The following is a 19445-nucleotide window of genomic DNA, read 5'->3' as shown; positions in this document are numbered from 1 at the left end:
ATTAAGTAAAATATTAAAATGTCATATTGGTGTAAACAAAGCCCAAATAACCAGTTTAAATAAATACTAAGAGAAGATGAATATGCCAAGATTAAGATTTTTTTTTTCTAAAGCAACAAAGGTCATTGTCCCCTGAACCAGCAAATTCTGCTGACTTAGGTACTTTTTATATCATTCTTAAAAACAACCCCCCCCCAAAAAAAAACAACTAAAATGTAAATAGTAGTTTAGAATTTAAACCACTGATTATGATTGTTGTGTCTAGCCAGTAGATCACAACCTGGGTTTTAGCCTGGAAAGGCATTTTGGAAACCTGGAAGAGAAGAGGGGCTGGGCTGCGCGAGATAAGGAAGGAACCAAGACAAGGTCTCTGCTCAAGGTTCAATTTTTACTATTCCGGCACTCAGTTATGAAGGAAGGGGGAGGAGCCCAATTCCTGCCAAATAATCTTGGGGTCCAATAGCAGGGTGACCACGTGATGGCTTCGGAACAGCAAAATGGCAGGTTCCAGCAGTGGGCGTGGCAGAACGATTGAGCCTGCAAGCTCCATCCAGGTGTAAACAGTGGAACCCTTAAGGCTGGGAAGCTGGGGAAGGGGAGGCTACATATGATGAATGTGAAGATTAATGAATAGTGAGAAAAAAAAATAAAAGACAATTAATGTGAATTTTCTCCAGAGAGAGTTAACTAGGTAGAGCTAGAAAAGATGACTGACCAGTACAGAGGAACTATATGTTTTCTATTTCCTTCATTGTGCTCTGGGAACATTATTCATATGAATTTCAGTGATTTTAGTCATACAGACAGTGTATAAACATGGGCTAGATTTGACTCCATAAATGTGTCACATATTTCATATTCAAGGTCCAAAGGTATTATCAAATTTGTTATTTTAAAATATTTGGGGTAAATGATTTCTGCAGAATAGAAAGAAATAGAAGAAACAGAGCCTTTACCATCTGGAATTATTTCAATATATTAAATCTATACATTCTTGGTGGGATGTGAAAAGCATGAATAGAGCATATCATCTTTCTCTACTTGGTCCTTGCTGTGTGTACAGGAAACTTAGTGAATTTTGTCTTTACAGCGGCATGTAGCTTGGCACCTTTGTATAAGCAGTGGATGGTTACAGGATAGCTTCATCATCAGATATTTGCATTTAGGATAAAAATCTTGATATTTACAACTCTTGGCTGAAATAAAGAAAAAAAATCATTACTTCATTATTATTTTCCTCTGTTAATGGCAACAAAATAATATTTATATGAATTGGAACAGGGGATTGAGCAAATAAATGGATATCTTTTAAACTGCAGCTTTGTGTAATTGATTGATTTCTTCACTCACAAAAGCTCATGAAAATTAAATTAAGTGGTTCTTTGTAGAACTGGACTGTCTAGCTGTTGTAAAGATGGATTACTGATTAGGATCCTTTGGTATTCTTATGGGGAACCTGGTTTTGGTATTCACCATCGACATGGGAGTTTAAGGCCACCTGCACCTTCAGTTCCAATACCTGTTTTTGGTCTCCAGGGTAAACAAGCATGAATGTGGTACACATAAACACATGCACATAAATGCAACCAAATATTCATAATATGAAATAAAAAATAAGCATTAAAAAGAACATCACTAAAATGGTGGTTATTATGCAAGTACTTTTAAAATTTAATATAGTTAATATTTAAACTATTTAAATATTTAACTATTTATATATTCTCAGCAAAACAAGTTTTATTAAAATGTTCTATATCAACTGTGCATAGTTGCCTCTTTCTGTGAATATACTAGACATGTCTTGTGGATTGCTTTTTGTATTATCTACTCCCTCAAGAGGAGTGCCCAGAGGAGGAGTAGATCACATACTCAGATGATGTCAGATATAATCTAAAGGCTAGAGCCTGTGATTGGGCAGTGGAAGGAAAGGCAGAGCTGAAAGTTTTAGAGAGAGGAGAAAGGTGGAAGAAGACAAGAGGAGTGTGTGGACAGAGAGAGAAGATGATGGAGGAAGAGGTAGAAGTTGGAGCAGATTCATATGGCCTGGAGGAAGTAAAAGTAGATAGGGATTTCATAGCTGAGTAATATAAGAGTGTAGGGTATATTTGCCCAGAATTTATATTAACTGAGTTATGTGTTCTTTGCATGGGTGTTTTTGGGGTTGGAGATTTACTGTTTTAAATCTACCTAATATAATATCAGTCTTTAGTGTTTTTATTTCATGGGACTAAGGGGAACTGAGTGAGTAGTAGCTGGCTTTCTGCAGGCCAGCCATAGGGGATGGATGGTCTGAAAAATGTGAGCAGTAGCTTCAAGCATTTTGGGTTAAACTGGTTTGGTTAGCTTACCAAGCTAGCCTAGAGATCTAGGAGACTGCACATAGGGTTAGCCATAGGGGGATTGGGGAGGGCTAGGCAAAATCCCTGAGGCTGGCCCTTAAAATGACATGTTATAGACATTAACTTCATTCTAGGATGTTCTGTTTTTCATGTCAGAGGAGGTAATCTTATGAATACAGATTTGGAAAGGTATGTAGTGGAGAAGATTGATCTAATTATTAGATACTTACATACCGTATTCACCAATAGCTACAAACTCAAGAAAACTTATTCTAAATTCATTACCCTATAAGATTGTCATGTCTTTGATATGTATCCAGAGCTCACAAATTTACATTTAGCTCATACACTCTCAGAAAATTGGAAACTCCCAATTACCAAAGAATTAAAAAAAGATATTATTTAACATCTGGACCATTGTATTTATGGAAACAAGCTCCTACAATCATGTTACTGCTAATTTCATACCCCAAGAAGTATTACTACTGGCACATGCACAATCCTCTTTCCATTCCCACATAGATGATATATTCATCAGCATTAAACAAGTACAATTAACAAAAATATATTATTATTCTATGTCCTTTCTCTTTGCAATCAATTTTCATACCTTTTGCAATAATAATGTAAGGATGACTGTATGATTCTGAATCTAAACCTCATAGTTGGCTCTTTCATTATCCTTTTTCTAAGAGCTCTTTATAAAACACAATTTCCACAACACTTGGGAGAAAGGTATAGGAAGACCAGGAGCACTGATTTCTAGGTGAGCATTGGTTATATAATGAGAACCTATTTCAAAAATAATAACAGCCTAAATCACAAATAAGTAAATTTATAAATAGCTAAAATAAAAAATAAGGATTTTTACTTTTCTATTCTTGTTTAAAGTCCTTCAATTGGCTGTTTCTAATAGGATGGGGTGTTTTATAAGCACAAAGCAAAGTTGTGAATGTATGGATCTCTCTTCTTTAGTTTATATTATTGATATCATAAGTACATACAAAATATTATCTATACAAATGACTCATGAAGAATTCCCAAACTCATTCAGAAATGCACAAAAATTCTAGCAAGTTTTCCACCAGAATGTAATATATTAATTTTGGTACCATATTCCATTTTTATAAATACTTTGTTGCTGGGCCAGGGAAATGGCTCAGGGTAATGCTCTTGACACTAAGACTGGTGATTTGCTGTCAGTCTCCCATATTCATACCATGAAAGGAGAGAACAATTCCATTTAAACTGTCCTGTAACTTCAACACATGATCACATATATGTGCCATGACACACATGTGTATGCCTGGACTTTTTAGAAAGACACAAATACATTCACAAGTAAATAAAATTGAATTTAATAAAAAAAATCTATTGATGCTCTGGAGTAGCCTAAAAATTTATTGTGCTAAGTTCCTTGCTGTGCAAAAAAATTTAGTATCTGTTTTCTTTCTCTGTGCTTACTCTGGTTTTATTATTTCAACTCCATAAATTTGTACTGCATTCTCTTTTTAAAATGCCAAGTTTGAGAATAAGAAACTTCACTTTAAATTGTATAAAATTACATCCTCAGAAATACTTTTGTAGACTTCAGTAGCAAAAATTCCAATATAGTTACAAGTGTTCACTGACTTTAAATGTTTCTTTACACTAACCTAAATATTACTATTTTGTATGTCAAAAGTACACACATCTTAAACAGAAGAAAATCTGTCATTCATAAAAAATGATGTTAACATATGTAGGAGATGTAAAATTTAACCTTTGCAGGTTTCCAAAACAACTGGAGGGGGTCTTATCCTTACACTGTATCTCCTTGTTGATCTTGTTCCCCTTGTCTGGCCTCAGTAGGAGAAGTTGTGCCTAGTCCTGCTGTGATTTAATGACTTAAGCTGCCACAGTGGGCTGATACCCAGAGGGTCAACTCCTACTTCTCAAAGGTGAAGGGGAAGGGTGGAAGAGGGATTGTGTGAGGGAGGAGGAGGGAGCTGTGATTGAGATAAATTGGGAGTAAATAAATTAATTGAAAAAATTTAACTGATGTTAAGTACATTTTTGTCTATTGCAAGTATTAAATCTTAAAGCAGATTGTCATTCTATGTTGTGATATTGGTATGTTAATAAACTTACTGCACAGCCCATCTTCACAGTGATCAGGACAACTGGCACATGGTGCTCTTGCTGTGTAAGCTAGGTATGGCCGGCTTGGATAATGGCCACTGTAATTCGATCTGCAAAATCATCAGTTGATTTTAATTTTTCTCTTTACACACTAATGTTTGCATATATCATCAAATTATAGATAGATAGATGGATAGATAGTTGATATATAGATAGATAGATAGAAGGATAGATAGATAGATTCATAGATTTAGACATGTAAATATATATATATACATATATATATATATATATATATATATATATATATATATTTGGATTACTGTTACAAACCTTCAATTGAATACCATAACAAAAACCTAACATTTTCTAAGAGAATTCAGACATAGATGTATAGTAAGGAAGTAATCAATCCATGAACACTTTTTTTCATCAACCATTATCTTAGAACCCGAGAAACTGAAATAAAGTCTAAAGGTTAAGAGAGATTTTAATGTTAAAATACCCTCTTCATTACTTGATAAGCCTGGAAAATTCCTAAGACAGTGCAATATAGGTTATGTGGAAAAGCTACTTTCATAGATTAGGTAGGTACAGAAAAAAGCTGTAAATCCTGTAATATAGAACAGGTTACCAAGTGACAGGTTGAGTTTCAAGAACTTAAATGAGTAATTGTGAAAGGCCCCATGCATATGAAGGTTTGATAGTCTCTAAATGTAGCAGGAAGTTATAAGACTTTATGCTTATCAAAAATGAGGATATTCAAGTGAGAGATTTTATAAATATCTTCTAAACATAGCAGTACTCTCTGATTGTGGCTACACTGCCTAATTAGGACAATCACTTTACTGATTGTCATAGGAAAATTCAGATTCTTCATTGCATCAAGGTGTGTGTGTGTGTGAGTGTGTGTGTGTGTGTACAGTCCAAAGGCTTTTAGCACAACCACTACTCTATATGCAGAACACAGCATATAGAGTCTATGAGCAATCTAAGAGAAGAGACAAAGTATTGCACAACCTCTGTCACTTGCTTCTCTTTATTCATATCTGACTCTCCTAGGTTCAAGATGCTTCTTATTTGACCTGACAGCTGGATGATTTCCAGTAGCTTCCTTCCTTGTATTATACTTAATAACAGAAACATGCTTGAAAGTTCTTTCATAATATTTCTCTTGAAATGACATGCTACACCATCTGTATTACCTACAGTATACGATGGAATCATTTTAAAAATTGATATAGAAAGACCTTCACCCTCCTCTTGTATAGGTTTCCTATACGAAAAGGTACAAATAAAGCTGGGGAGATGTCGCAGCACCTAAGAGTGCCTATTTCTTTGGGCAATACATGGAGTTTTGATTCCCAGTACCCATTTCAGGTGGATTGCAACTATCTGTGATGCCAGTTCCAGGCAATCTGATAACTCTGGCCCCCACAGACATCTACATCAATGTGCACAAACCACACGTGGACAGAGAGACATGCAAATATAATTACAATCTTTTGAAATGAAAAACGTTGGCATGTTATGAATATACATTCGTCCTATTCACTGTAATTTTTGGAAGAGTTCAAACGGTTTATTTCTGTTTCATTAGTAAGCTTTTAATTTTAAAATCAAGATCTGGATGAATGGGTTTTTTTAGTATATTTAGGAAATTCTGAGAAAGAAAGAGTTAAGATTTTTATCTTTCCTAACTATTTAAAATATTTTAAAGACTTCTTAAAACGACTTTGAAGTTTGATTTAATAAATTCTTATAGGTATAAGGTAACAACAAGAGGTTGGAAAGACGGTCCAGTGGTTAAGAAAATTTCCTCTTCTCACAGAGGATTTGAATTTGATTCCCAAGACCCATGGAAAATAGGTCATAACCACTTTTAACTCCAGGTCCAGGGGATTTAATGCTCTTTTCTGGTCTTTGTGGATATGTGCACATGCATAAATAGATCCATAAACATAAGACCTTGAAAAATAGCAACTGGACTATTCATTGTTATGGCTTTACAGAAAAATACAATTGCTGATTATTTTCTCCCTTAGCAGTTTTCATAGCATATTCTAATACTACAAGAGATGGTCTACAGGAAGTAGCCTTCCAAGTCAGTTCCAGTTCACCTCCTCTAGCTCCTATTTCTGAAGTGTGTGATATTTTCAGCAAAAGGGTCTCATCTCCAAGTACTGAGAGGCAACCAAAGCTATATTGCTTGGGATAGAGTTTTGCATAATCATGGATGTTGAGAAAGGGAATCTCCAGGGTGGAGACTCTTGGTAGGTTATCCAGTACAAAGTGGTCAACCCCAAACACTTAAACATCAGAGCACTACTAACTTAACTCAATGGTACTATGTGTGTGCTATATATACATATATGTATAGATGTATGCTATGATATATGCATATATGTATAGAACATGTGGGTGTATAACAATATAATTTAAAGATGGCATAATGGATTTGACAGGGAATGTGGGCTTGGAAGATTGGGAGGAATAGTTGGAAGGGTGAGAATTATGCAAATTTAGTACTCCTTTATAAAATTCTCAAAAGATAAATAACTACAAGGAAAGATAACAGCCTATATAATCATACGTAGGACTACTTCAGTGGAAACTCTGCAATCAGTATCCTGGGTTATTCACTAATGATCACCCTTTTCCTAGTATTAACAGAGTCCTTTGTAAAGTATAAACTTAGCCATAATTGAATATTTGACAGTAACAAATCCTATATTTTGTGGTCACCATGAGTCCAGAAACTCCAACAGAAGGGGAAAAAGAAAAAAAATTTAAGCATACAGTGAAAGTTTCTGAGTGTGATTTATAGAACTGATGAGTTAGCCATTTCATGAATTTTGTATAGTAAGTATCAACTAAGGGAAGTATTTAAAAGTTTGCACTTCCCTTTCCATATATAATGTATATCTTTAATCGTTTTTTTGCACTACAACAATTAAAAATGTTAAATTGCATTTGATGTTGTTGAAAATGAATTCTAAATTGCATACTTACACAGGACAATAATGACAAACATAAAAGTATCTCAGTGGATTTTTAGGGCATTCAGCAGCTCCACATGCAACTTGTAAATTTGAATTCCAAACAACCTGCACACCCAGGAGTGAATATGGAACATGTGTCAGAGAAAAAAATAATGCAGAAAAACAAATAGACAATGTAAACTTAAAACACCGATGGTATACTTTGTTACTATATGCCTTCTGGACTTACTTAAATGATTGAATCAGACTACAAATGTTAAAAGAACCCTCAGAGCCTATTTTGATTAGCTACTCCAGTAAAGCTTACAGAACGCACATAAGGGAGTTTAGGGAGGCTGGAAACTGTTCCAGCCTCATCTCAGAAACGCTGGTGTTTTCTAGTGCATTGTTGACAGTTTCCAAGATGATGAAAAAGCAAAAGGCTGGGCTGAGGCCAATGAGCTTCATGTCAAAATGAAAGACATCATAAAGCCATGGATACCAGGAAGACCCTGGGGAGATATAGAATTTCTCTGCTTCCTAACTTCTAGGCATGTGACAATAAACTACAAGAGAATAACCTGGATATTATGTCAATTCCTAGTCAGACATCAAAGGGTCCATGAATTCCTCCCAGAATCACAGAAGAGGTGTTCAGTTGGATGCTAACACATGGCCATCAGTATCTGCCTTCCCAATTGGACAGATTTCATGACTGACATGCAAACCTTTCTGGTCAAGTCTGGACAAAGGCTACCACTCAGTAATCATTTATATTTCCTGAAAGTTGTGTGTGGTGAGTGCTTCTGTGTAGAGATCTGATCTTGAATTTTCTGGTTCCTTCCTGAAACCAGGTTTCTGCTCAAGTATCTCAGCCTGTAGGATCTGATCAGATCAAGGAATTGGAGTTGCTTGCTGCTACATTAGTCAAGGATCTCTAGAGTCATAGAACTTATGAAATGAATGTGTATGTGTATTGTAATGATTTACAGACCGCAATCCAACTAACCAAGCAATGACCAGCTGTGAATGGCAAGTCCAAAAATCTAGTAGTTTCTCAATACTACATTAATACATATTTCAAATGGTCTTCTGTATAACACAGAATCCTAAAGAAGTAGACTCCAGTGAATGGTGGAGAAGGAAATATAAGCATGTAAAGAGTGAAAGAACCTTCTCTTTTTTCATTGTCTTTATATAGGCCTCTAGCAGAAAATAAGGCCCAGATTAAAGGTATGCCTCAAGATCTGGATTAAAGAATATGTTGATACAGATCAAAAAGTGTGTGTGTGTGTGTGTGTGTGTGTGTGTGTGTGTGTGTGTGTGTGTGTGTGTGAGTTTGTGATCCCACCTCAGTATCTTCATCAAAAGCTTGTGTCTTCCAAACTCAAAATCATGAAAAAAGACATATTGTCTTTTAGCCTTCAGATCCAGAAAACAGATATGTGTTCTTTTTTGGTTGTAGTTCATTCCAGATATGGTCATGTTGGCAACCAATCATAATCCATCCCTTGCAAGTCATTTTGACACAAAACATATTTCAGGTCCAAATGCAAACAATAACTAGGTGATAATAATGCCAAATAAGATATGACTATCCTTTATATAATCACAAATGCGTAAACAATAATTAGATCACAATAATTTGTAATATGATATAGCTACCCCTAATACAACCTTAAATGCATTATAAATTTAGAATAGGTAGCAGTATCCCTTGAGGTACATCCTTTTAGGATCTCAAATATAAATGTGAAAGAGAGAGAGAGAGAGAGAGAGAGAGAGAGAGAGAGAGAGAGAGAGAGAGAGAGAGAGAGAGAGAGAGAGAGAGATTCATTCCATAAGATATGTGACGCTAGAGAACCCTGAATATATTGCAGATATATTTTGGTAAAATCATAGTGGGGTATTGCTGTGACATCCTTGATCATATTTTAGGGAGGATTTTGAAAGGACTTTGGAACTTTGAGCTAGAAAAGCCATTGTATATTAAAAGATCTGAGGGAAGATTTAGGAGCTTGGAAGATAAGAATGTTGAACAGTACTGAAGAGGGAGGCCTGGCATGTGAAATTTCAAAGGGAAGATTAAAGACTCTATTAGGGTCATTTTCTATTTTACTTTAAGATTCTGCAGTTCTTGTTAGCTAGAGCAAAACTAAGGTGAAATCTTCTGGGAAGTGTTTCCCTGAGAGCACAGAGAAGCTTCCTTCCAGATTATGTGGCCAAAGTTGTACCTTTTGCTGCCTGCCAGACTTGGCGATGTTACTAATTTTGAAGGCATGGAATATTCATGGAAAATAGCTGACTTTGGCATTCATGGAAAATAGCTGACGTTTGGCATTCTTGGAGGCCAGGAGAGGCCATTAATTAAGGTGAAACCTCAGTGGCAGTTGAAGGCCCAGGACTGAAGGGGTCATGCAATGAATTTGAGACTTGGTATCAGGTAGAGAGCCTATGAAAAGCTATTCCTGAAATTACAGCCCAGTTGCAGCAGAAGACCTCAGGATTTTGGAAATTAAAATACCATGCCACCACCACCAATAACAGCAACATCAGTGAAATTGAGCCAGCAGAATTCTAAAATACAAGCTTCCTAAGTCGCTGGATACAGAGTTGGAGAAGTGATCCAAGCCATTTGGAAGAGCCCAGAAGGTCATGTGTGGATCCCAGACACTAGGCATTGAGTTATTTAAATTGTTGGGGTTTAGCAGTTGCTTGTTTCAGATTATGATCATGCTGTGCTTCCTCCCTCTTGAAAAATACATTACATTTAATTTATATTTTTACCAGAATGGACTACTGAAAAACTTTAAACTTTTAGAAGACATTTTGAATTTTTAGGTATTGTGGGACTTTTTAAAGTTATTTGTATTTAAATGTGAGATCTTGAGGATAAATAAGAAAAAAAGTTTGTAGCTTAAAAGGAATAGAGATGGTTGTGTGTCAACTTGACAAGGGGACAGTTCTACTGGTTGGTTTGTGTAGCAGCTTGACAAAGTTGTAGTCATCAGAGAAGAAGGAACCTCAGGTGAGAAAATGCCTCGCTAAGATATAGATGTAAGTCATAGTTACTGATCAATGAAGGACTTCCCAGCTCATGGTTGTTGGCCCATCGCTGGGTCTGTGGTCCTAGATTCTATAAGAAAGAGGGCTGAACAAGGCACAGGAAGCATACAAGTAACACCCTCCATAGCATCTGTATCAGCTCCTGCTTCCAGGTTCCTGCAGTGTCTAAGTTCCTGTCCTCACTTCCTTTGGTGATGAACAGCAACCTGGAAGTACAAACCAAATAAACACTTTCCTTCCCACTTTGCTTTTTCTCATGATGTTTTATTGGACAAACAAACCAACCAACACTTGACTTAGACATCTGCCTATACCATATCTGGATCTTCTCTCCAATCAGCCATTCAGAATTCCCTTAGCACTTTATTTTCTCTCTTAGCTTTGGTAGGCACTATTTGACAGTGGCCTGAATTGAGACACAATTGTATAATTATTGCTTATGCAGTCACCGCACTTGTCTGGAAATCAGCTGACAGGGGTTTTGGAAAGAAAACTTAAGGAAAATTGTTCTCATTTTCCTTCAGGAGCCAAACAAAGCTGATGTGCAGCCCTGATCAAGTAATTCAAATAATTTTCTTGCCTCTCATTTATAGAGAAAATATTGTTTCTTACCTGAGTATGATGTCCGACCACACTATCATTTTGCTTTGGGCCCACACCAAACGTAACATCTTTGTATTCATTATACCATCCTTGGATTACAGAAGACCATGGTGCAAGGTAAGATGACATGAACAAATTCTCACTACATTTTAAATCTATGGTAAAGAAATAGACCAATTATTAAGGGAGCAGGAAAGAAAAAAAAAACAGAGAGAGAGAGGGTGGGGGAGGGAGGTAGGGAGGGAGGGAGGGAGAGAGAGAGAGAGAGAGAGAGAGAGAGAGAGAGAGAGAGAGAGAGAGAGAGAGAGAGAGAGATAGAGAGAGAGAGAGAGGGGGACTATACAAAGAAGAATTCCTGTTCTTTAAAGACATTGCTCACAGTGACTTTTGATTATTTCATTAGAGGCATGTTTCAGACTTGATCATTCATCTGAACTGTAGCCACAGGCAATTTGTGGGCTGAACAGCATATGAACTGCATAGATATAGAAGTCTTATTTCTAAGTAGCTTCTCTCCTTAAGTTGATTCATTGACACATTAAACTCTCCATACCTGTGTGAAAATGTGTGAAGGAGTGTGTAATTTTGTATGTTTTTCTCATATGTAAGAAATGTTGATGTGTGGTCTTAGAAAAGACAAATATTAACTTATTAAATTTCTCTTCTGTTCTAACTAGAGATTTTTATGTGAATTTTTACATATTTAGCATCATTGTTTTGTGTAAGCCTTCTTTATAGTCATTACTTACAAGTACAAAAAAAAAAACAAAAATAGAAGAAACAATATTTTAACATTTATAGGTTATGCCTTAAGTATAAATTTAAATTTTCATGAGCTAAATATTCTTCCAAGAATGGAGAAAAACCAACTTTTAACACCCAATAAATAGATTAGTATTTTCTCAATCTCTGCAAATTCAAAATTACTTTATACTTTAACTGAATGTTAAAGCACTTAAAATAAAACTTTTTAAATACTATGTGATTAAAATAATGCTAGCTAAGAAGTACATACAACCTTAATAATGGATAATTAATTGATTTTCAAATTCATCCAGAGATTACCATTTCTAATGTTTCAAGAAGTACTATATCTCATAGTCCATTTATATATGTTCTCATACTTTCTATATTTCCACATGTAAAGAGTATGTCTAATAACTTATTTTTAACTTAATATAATTATCAGCTACCCAGAATGTACATAAGTTGTAGTCACCAAAAATGAAGACAGAGTTTGGCACATACAAATTGCTGTCTTACACAAGATTATGTATTTGAAGACATCCTGTACTATACAGTGAGATCTGTATTTCACCAAATCAAAAACAATAAAAGAAGTAATGAAAGATAATTAAAATATTAGATATTTTCTGAGAAAAAATGAAGAATGAGTTGCTCAGATAAAAAATATTTTTATAATTAAAAATATATCTTATAAACATGAACAAGCCACATAATCAGATAAGCTACCACTTATGTGCATGTCTTTAATCTCAGTACTCTAGAAGCAGAGGTAGGCAGATCTCCATGAGCTCGAGGCTAGCATGGTCTACAGACTCTGTTCCAGAACCACCTGGAATACAGAGAGAAACCTTGACTAAAAACAAAAAACAAAAAAACAAACAAATAAACAATATAAAAATACCCAACAAAACAAGGTAGATAAGATACTGGCTTAAATGATCGAAATTTAGAAATTCTAATTACAGAGGGCTGGAAAAGCACCTGAACAGATAAGGGCATATCCTGCTCCTTTAGCACACTTGAATGCAACTTGTAGCATCCACATGGAATGGGTTAAAACCACTGTAACTTCAGCTCCCGAAAATACAATGCCTTCTGATCTCTAGAGTCACTCTTCTGATTAACCACATACGTTCACATGTGCATAAATATACACAAGACACATATACACATAAATAAAAACTAATAGGATAAAATTAAAAAGAGATTCTAATTTCAAGCCCCATCATATTACTTTAATTAGTAGTCTCATCCTTTAATCTTTAAAGGAGAGAAAGATATGATCCCTACCGTGTTTCACTTGTGATCTAGTTACAAGACACAAAGCTGGCATGGTCAGAGAGAGTTTTTGTAAAACATAAAACAGCCAATTAGCATAATATGTAGCCTCTCTGAGACATTCTGTTCCAGAGATGTTTAACTTCTTTTAAAAGACAATTTCAAAATAGGTGTTCACTTTGAAAAGTTTTGTTAACACAATACGAGAAACTGGGCCCTCCTGTGTTATTGTCTATTCATACATAAGTGATTTTGAGTTCACATACTAGTTGTCCTGAGTTCTATAGGACTGTGACTGAATGTACACTTGTCTGCCCATTGCTGAGCATTCACTTGAGCATCATAGTTCCATTCCTAGAGAGAAAAAGAAAAGGAGATAGCTATAAATAATAATACATCTTCAAAGGCACATTATCTTTGCAGGTAGGCTGGTAGGACTAGCTTATATCACTGCAAGATTTCTGTAGGCACCATATGAACTTCATCATAGTCAATAAATATAATACTATATATCTAAAATTTTAGGTCAGTGTATATACTACCAACTTTCATTGTGACATTTATAATGATCTTATTTTTACATGGTTTTCTCTACCGTCTTCCTGAGCATGCTCATCCTCCTATGCCCTCTCACCCACAGTTTCCCTTTGATGTCACACGTGTTCTATTTCCTTCCTCTTCGAATATCTTCCACAGTACATTTTCCCTGTTTCATTGTCTGCTTGGTATTTTCATAACCTATATCTAGCGTTCGTCCCACTTATGTATGCCTTTTTCTATTTCAAAGAAATACAAGTAATCTGTCTTCCCAAGCTCACCAAATATTCTAAATTATTTAATAGGCTAATGACTTACTGAGATCACACCAGGAACCATAAAGACTTTACACAGTTGCTGTACTACAGGGAGCACTAACTATGGGGAAAACACTATTTCCACACCTGTCAAAAGTTACCTCATAAATACTAGTTTTTCTTTTTACACGTTGAGTGAATTTAAAAGAAATATAGGCTTCAAATCTATATCCAAGTCAGACGACTGTTTAAATGAAAGGTCAAGTTCTGACCCTAGATTAAGAGAGGGAGAGGCAATAACACAGTGCCTTATCACTAAAGAGAAAAGTAAAAAGATTTATTTTTCGTTCTGTGGCTGCAATTGATATAGCTCCATAACACCAGTGATTCACTATTATAAAGGGAATTTAGTAAATTCTACTCTAATCATATCATGGCTGAAGACAAAGGAGAGAAAGAACTCTGATCTTACATGTCATAATATATAGACACATACATACATAGTCATGCACATGAACAAAACAATACATATTTTTAAAAAATAGATGCTACAATAGTGCCAGACTCTTTCAAACAACACAGATGCTATCACCAGACTCCAAACACAGCTCTCCAAATGCACTGCCCTGGTGTGAGCCCTCACCATTTTTAGTAAGTCACTGCCAGATGGAGAAACCATTTGTCTCAATTGGTTGTGCTGGCTTACAATCTCTTCTTGGACTGATTTTTTAGTGGTTGAAAGTTTCTCAAGACTGTTTTCCTAAAGGGAAATAAAATGAAAGTCACATTAGTGTATGATAAGGTTACATAAACTGGTGAAAATGATGGCTAAAGTGAATGAAGTTCATTATTAAAGTGCTCAGACAATATTAGACATTGACCTAGAAACTAAAACTTAAGAACATCTGTTACTTTTCATCGGAAACATTTTAAACAGAAATTTTGAGAATAAAGCATGAATTCATGGCATGTCAAAGTGAAAGTAAAAAAAAAAAGTAAAAACATTTTCTAAGCAACAAATATCAAATTTTATTTAAGAAAAGTCTATAAGAATACCCATGCATTGTAGAGAACCTTAAGTCATTCCCACACAATAAGGCTATAGCATGGAAGTTTTAAGAAATGAAACACTTAATTTATTATATATCTTTGAAAGAGATATCCAGACTTTGATACGGAGTTTGGAGGCTTGTGAGACTATGGAGGTCTAGAGACACTATATGTGTGGATTAAATTATCTATTACAGTAAGAGAATTTTTATATGTAATATGATTTTGTGATCACTCCAAAGAGTATTGTCTAATATAATATTCATGTCAATTTGTAGGCAATGGGTTCTTGAACTTCTTGAGTATTACTGGCTTTACAATTTAATGAACACAAATAAACCTGTTGTTAACTCAGAAGCTGATATTTAGTTACACATTTTTGTGTTTGTGTGGGAAAGGTAGGTAAAGTGATATAAGAATTGGCAAAGATATAAATACCCCTTGCTGATGGAAGTATACTTCAAATCCTCTCTTCTTCTACAGTGTAGAGCAAGATGTTAGTGCTTAATTATCAGTGGACAGACCTGCACATACATTTTATCTTAATCTTTGATAAGTTGGTTCTCTTTCATGTAGTCCTCAGTTTCGTCAAATTTGTGCAGACATTTGACACATAGATCTAATCGTACTGTATTGCCAGTATTTGCAAAATGTCTACATCTAGCTGTTTTTTATGTTCTGAGAGCACCAATGAATGCCTTGAGCCAAGGACTTTCTCACAGCTAGTGAATTTTCTTTCTTAACAAGTAGTGATTTTTAAGACAGAAAGAATGTATGTTTTTAAGTCGTTGTTGGAAAATCCTCATATTTTATTATAAAGTAAAGTAACAATAACGTTCAGTATTTATTTATTGAGGAAAAGGCATAATTTTCTAAAAGCATTTGTTTTTAACTAAGTGTATATGTTCGTATAGATGAGAAACTGCATATAGAGGCCAGAGGAGCATAGCAGATCCTTTGGAGTTGGAGTTACAAATGAATTTAGGCAAATTGAGATAGGTAATAGAAACCAAGTTTACTTTGCAAGAGTAGTAAATGTGCTTATTCATGAAGGAATATCTCCTTAGATATTCCATTTAAACTGAAAACCCTACTTAAGGTTCTTACCTTTCTAAAGACATAATATATGTTTTCTGAGAAAGCCATTATTATTTTCTGCTTTTTTCTACCTTCCTTGGTTACTGAAAACTCCAAAAGACAATAAGTGTGCTTCTCTTTCCTTGAGAGACAATGGTAATATTTTTAAAGAGATACTATTAACACGGAAATATAAGGATAAAAACTAGTTAAAGAGTTTATATTGGGTAGGAAATATGACCTAATAATTACAACAGCACAAATTTAAGACAGGAATGGAAATGAATGTCAGGTTAATCAGTTCTTCATGATAACTCTCAAAAAAAACTTCATTCATCAAAGGTGACTCTGACTTGCTCTGCTATTTGTATCTTGAAATTCTCTGAAGAGATATCAGTAGACCAATGAAAAAATTGAGAGCTTAGGAAGGAATGGAGGGAGAATAGATAGTTCAAATGTGCAATAAAACAAAATCAGTTTCAGAAACTAGCAATACCAACAATGTCAATAAACACCTATATTATAAATAGTGTCTAGATTTCTAATTTGGATATGGTAACAAAAAAAAAAATAAGCCATGAAGTTTATATTCTAAAACAAGTTTGTCCAGTAATTGGCACTCCCTATTCTTGAAGAATTCCAGTTGTCTCTAATGCCCAGACCAGAGAAGAGTATGAGGGTACAGCAATGTGCTAGGCTTTTAACTTTTAGTAGCTTTCTAACAAGATGGGAAATATCTTTGCTAGTCCTACATACTCCATCATTTAAAAGGATGGCAAAGCCTCAGTGGTAATATCTAAATAAAAGAAAATATAATACATAGTTAATGTTTGGCTCATGTTTATTGTTTACATTGTATATGTACTTACAGCATTGTGTGAATATTAGTCTGTGTGTGTGTTTGTGTGTGTGTGTGTCTATGTGGCTGAGGATCAATCCCAGGGATCTTTGCATTCTCGTCAAGTGATTTTAGTGTATCCCTAGCTATATTCTAGCAAACTTTTATAATTAAAAATAGTCAAATAATCTTTCACAAATTATCTATGAAAAAGAGATACATATATATATATATATATATATATATATATATATATATATATATATACACACACACATATATATATGTATGTATGTGTGTGTGTACATATGATGAAGTTGTGCTATTTGAAATATCATCCAAAGTTCCTGTGAGGACCACACAGAAATGGATTATATAAAATAATAACAATTCTTAAAACAGAAACTATTAAGAAATAAATCCAGAGATAGGAAAATTCCAATAAAAATATAGTTCAAATATCACGTGTAACTTTTATTTCTTGACCACATTTAAAAAATTGGGTATTTTAAATTAATATCAATATTTATATTTAATCTATATTGCAAAAATACCACCTAATGGTTCTTTATAAAAAATGTATTATGATATATTTGTCTCTAGTCTTTTCTTTGATATTATCTTTGTGTAATGAATGCATGCCTGTTCCTTTAGATATTGCATAAATGTAAGAATTTTAATTTAATCAACCTAACTAACCATGTTCAATATTCACTTGTAATTAGGGATACAAGTTCTTTTGCCACAACTTTAAAATAATGTCAACTGTTCTGAACTATCAATGAGTACTTTGTGATTACTACACACTCTGGTCTTTTAAAATTTTGAAGACTGGGCAGTGTTGGCACACACCTTTAATACCAGCACATGGGAGGCAGGGGCAGGTGGATTTCTGAGTTCAAGGCCAGCCTGGCCTACAGAGTGAGTTCTGGGTCATACAGAGAAACCCTGACTCAAAAAAAAAAATCAAAAGAAAAAAATGAAGACTGTTCTAGTTGTCTAATTGCTTAATTTCATAGCCTTCATAACTGCCTAAATTGTTCTAAGAAGATAATAAACCTTATCCATACCTGAGAGCTATCTTGGAGAAGGGATGGGCGCAGTAGAGCAGCCAGGAAGAACAGCACAAGCATTAATGCCATGGCTAGAGAACAAAGAAGAGAATTATGATGTTTAGTACATTGGATTCTGAGAAGCACACCTACAAATGCTCTGAGATGAAATCAATGTAGGTCCTCTCTTCAGGTCCTAGGAGTCTAACAATTCTTTCTCTGTCCTTCCAAGAATATCAATGTATTCCAGTTATTACCATGACAGGGCACTAACAAGTTATGACTAACCATTTCTGGATAAATGTTTCCTACCCCGTTATAAATATATTGTTAGGAATACATCTTCCAAAAAGAAGTGAGAATGTATCATATCACTCCTGTCAGAATCTTTTTTATTTATTTTCCAAAAACCTGGGTAAAATCTATGGCTTAGTTCTGGTTATTATTGCTGTGATGAAACAGCATGACCACAAACAACTTGGAGAGGCTTATATGGCTTATGTGTCCCAAATCACAGCTCACTGAGAGAAGTCAAAGTGGAACCTCAAACACCGAAGGAAGCTGGAGGGAGTTTTGATGAAGACACCATGGTCAGGTGTTGTTACTGACTTGTTCCCAATTATTTGCTTGGTTGCTTTCTTATAGAGCTTAGGGCCACCAGCCTAGAAGTGGCACTACCCAAAATGGAATGAGGCCTACTTCCTCAACTAGTAATTGAGAAAATTTCCTAAAAATTTGCCTGCATACAGCCTGATGGTTTGGAAGTTTTCTCTCAACTGGAGTATCCTCCACTCAAATAACACTGGCTGTATCAAGTTGAAATAAAACTAGCCAGAATGTTGTCTACTGAGGATATGATGTATATTTGTTTGTTATTTATTCACTAAAAGTTTTTTCTCTTCATTTTGAAACAAAGAATTTGGAACACATCTTCTTATTAATGGTATAATGCAAAACATCCTGCCACACACACACAAACACATGCACAAACATTTGAATGTATGTCACTATGCAATATATATGTATGCTTGCTTATAGAGATCTGAGTCAATTGCTTTTTACCCTATAAGTTGAGACAAGATCTAGCAGAGCTCTCAGATCTTACCATTACAGTTGCTCTCACTCCCTAACTAGTTCCAAGTACATTCTGACTCATCCTTCTGCCAGATATGAATAGCATGTAGCCACACCCATCTGGATTTTAGATGGGCTTGATGATTTGAACTATGACCCCCAAGCTTGTATACCTGGTGCATTCTCTACTGAGCCATCTTGACTGCACTCACACTTTACTTTTTAAATTTGTTAGGCAAATGGTTTGCCCTAACCATTAAGAATATTTTTTAATACTCTATAATTAATATGTGGAATGAATACAATGCATAAATATGTAATTTTTATGAAATATGTCAAAACACCCCTTGCCATAATTTAGGCACTCACAATAACATAGACACTATGACTATGGGCTTGGTGTCACTTGTCATGTGACTCTCTAT

At 34.9% G+C, this 19445-nt stretch overlaps 1 protein-coding gene across 2 annotated transcripts; it reads right to left on the bottom strand.

Annotated features, from left to right (window-relative positions):
* Window positions 1-1068: 1068 nt before the first annotated feature.
* Window positions 1069-18036, bottom strand: LOC110288297 (cysteine-rich secretory protein 3-like). Of its 2 annotated transcripts, none has more exons than XM_085832696.1 (7): window positions 17965-18036; window positions 14573-14689; window positions 13402-13489; window positions 11120-11265; window positions 7473-7567; window positions 4470-4570; window positions 1069-1196 (listed from the first exon to the last, which is right to left on the bottom strand). In XM_085832696.1, the coding sequence occupies exons 1-7, from the start codon at window positions 18034-18036 to the stop codon at window positions 1069-1071; spliced, it is 747 nt and encodes a 248-aa protein (XP_085688822.1). The 2 variants fall into 2 exon arrangements, with proteins under 2 accessions (XP_085688822.1, XP_021010344.1); XM_021154685.2 differs by having other exon boundaries at window positions 4470-4558.
* Between the last annotated feature and the right edge of the window lie 1409 nt (window positions 18037-19445).

This window comes from Mus caroli, unplaced genomic scaffold (genome assembly GCF_978045245.1).
Source record: "Mus caroli unplaced genomic scaffold, Mus_caroli_1 scaffold_18, whole genome shotgun sequence".
Taxonomy (NCBI): Eukaryota; Metazoa; Chordata; class Mammalia; order Rodentia; family Muridae; genus Mus; species Mus caroli.
This window is presented reverse-complemented; position numbering and strand designations above follow the sequence as displayed.

Coding starts and splice junctions, on each gene's coding strand:
- LOC110288297 (XM_085832696.1), bottom strand. CDS start 18,036: ATGGCATTAATGCTTGTGCTGTTCTTCCTGGCTGCTCTACTGCGCCCA. Junction 7,568..11,119: donor TGGTCGGACATCATACTCAG/GTAAGAAACAAT, acceptor CTGGGTGTGCAG/GTTGTTTGGAATTCAAATTT. Junction 1,197..4,469: donor CTGTGAAGATGGGCTGTGCA/GTAAGTTTATTA, acceptor TCTTTATTTCAG/CCAAGAGTTGTAAATATCAA.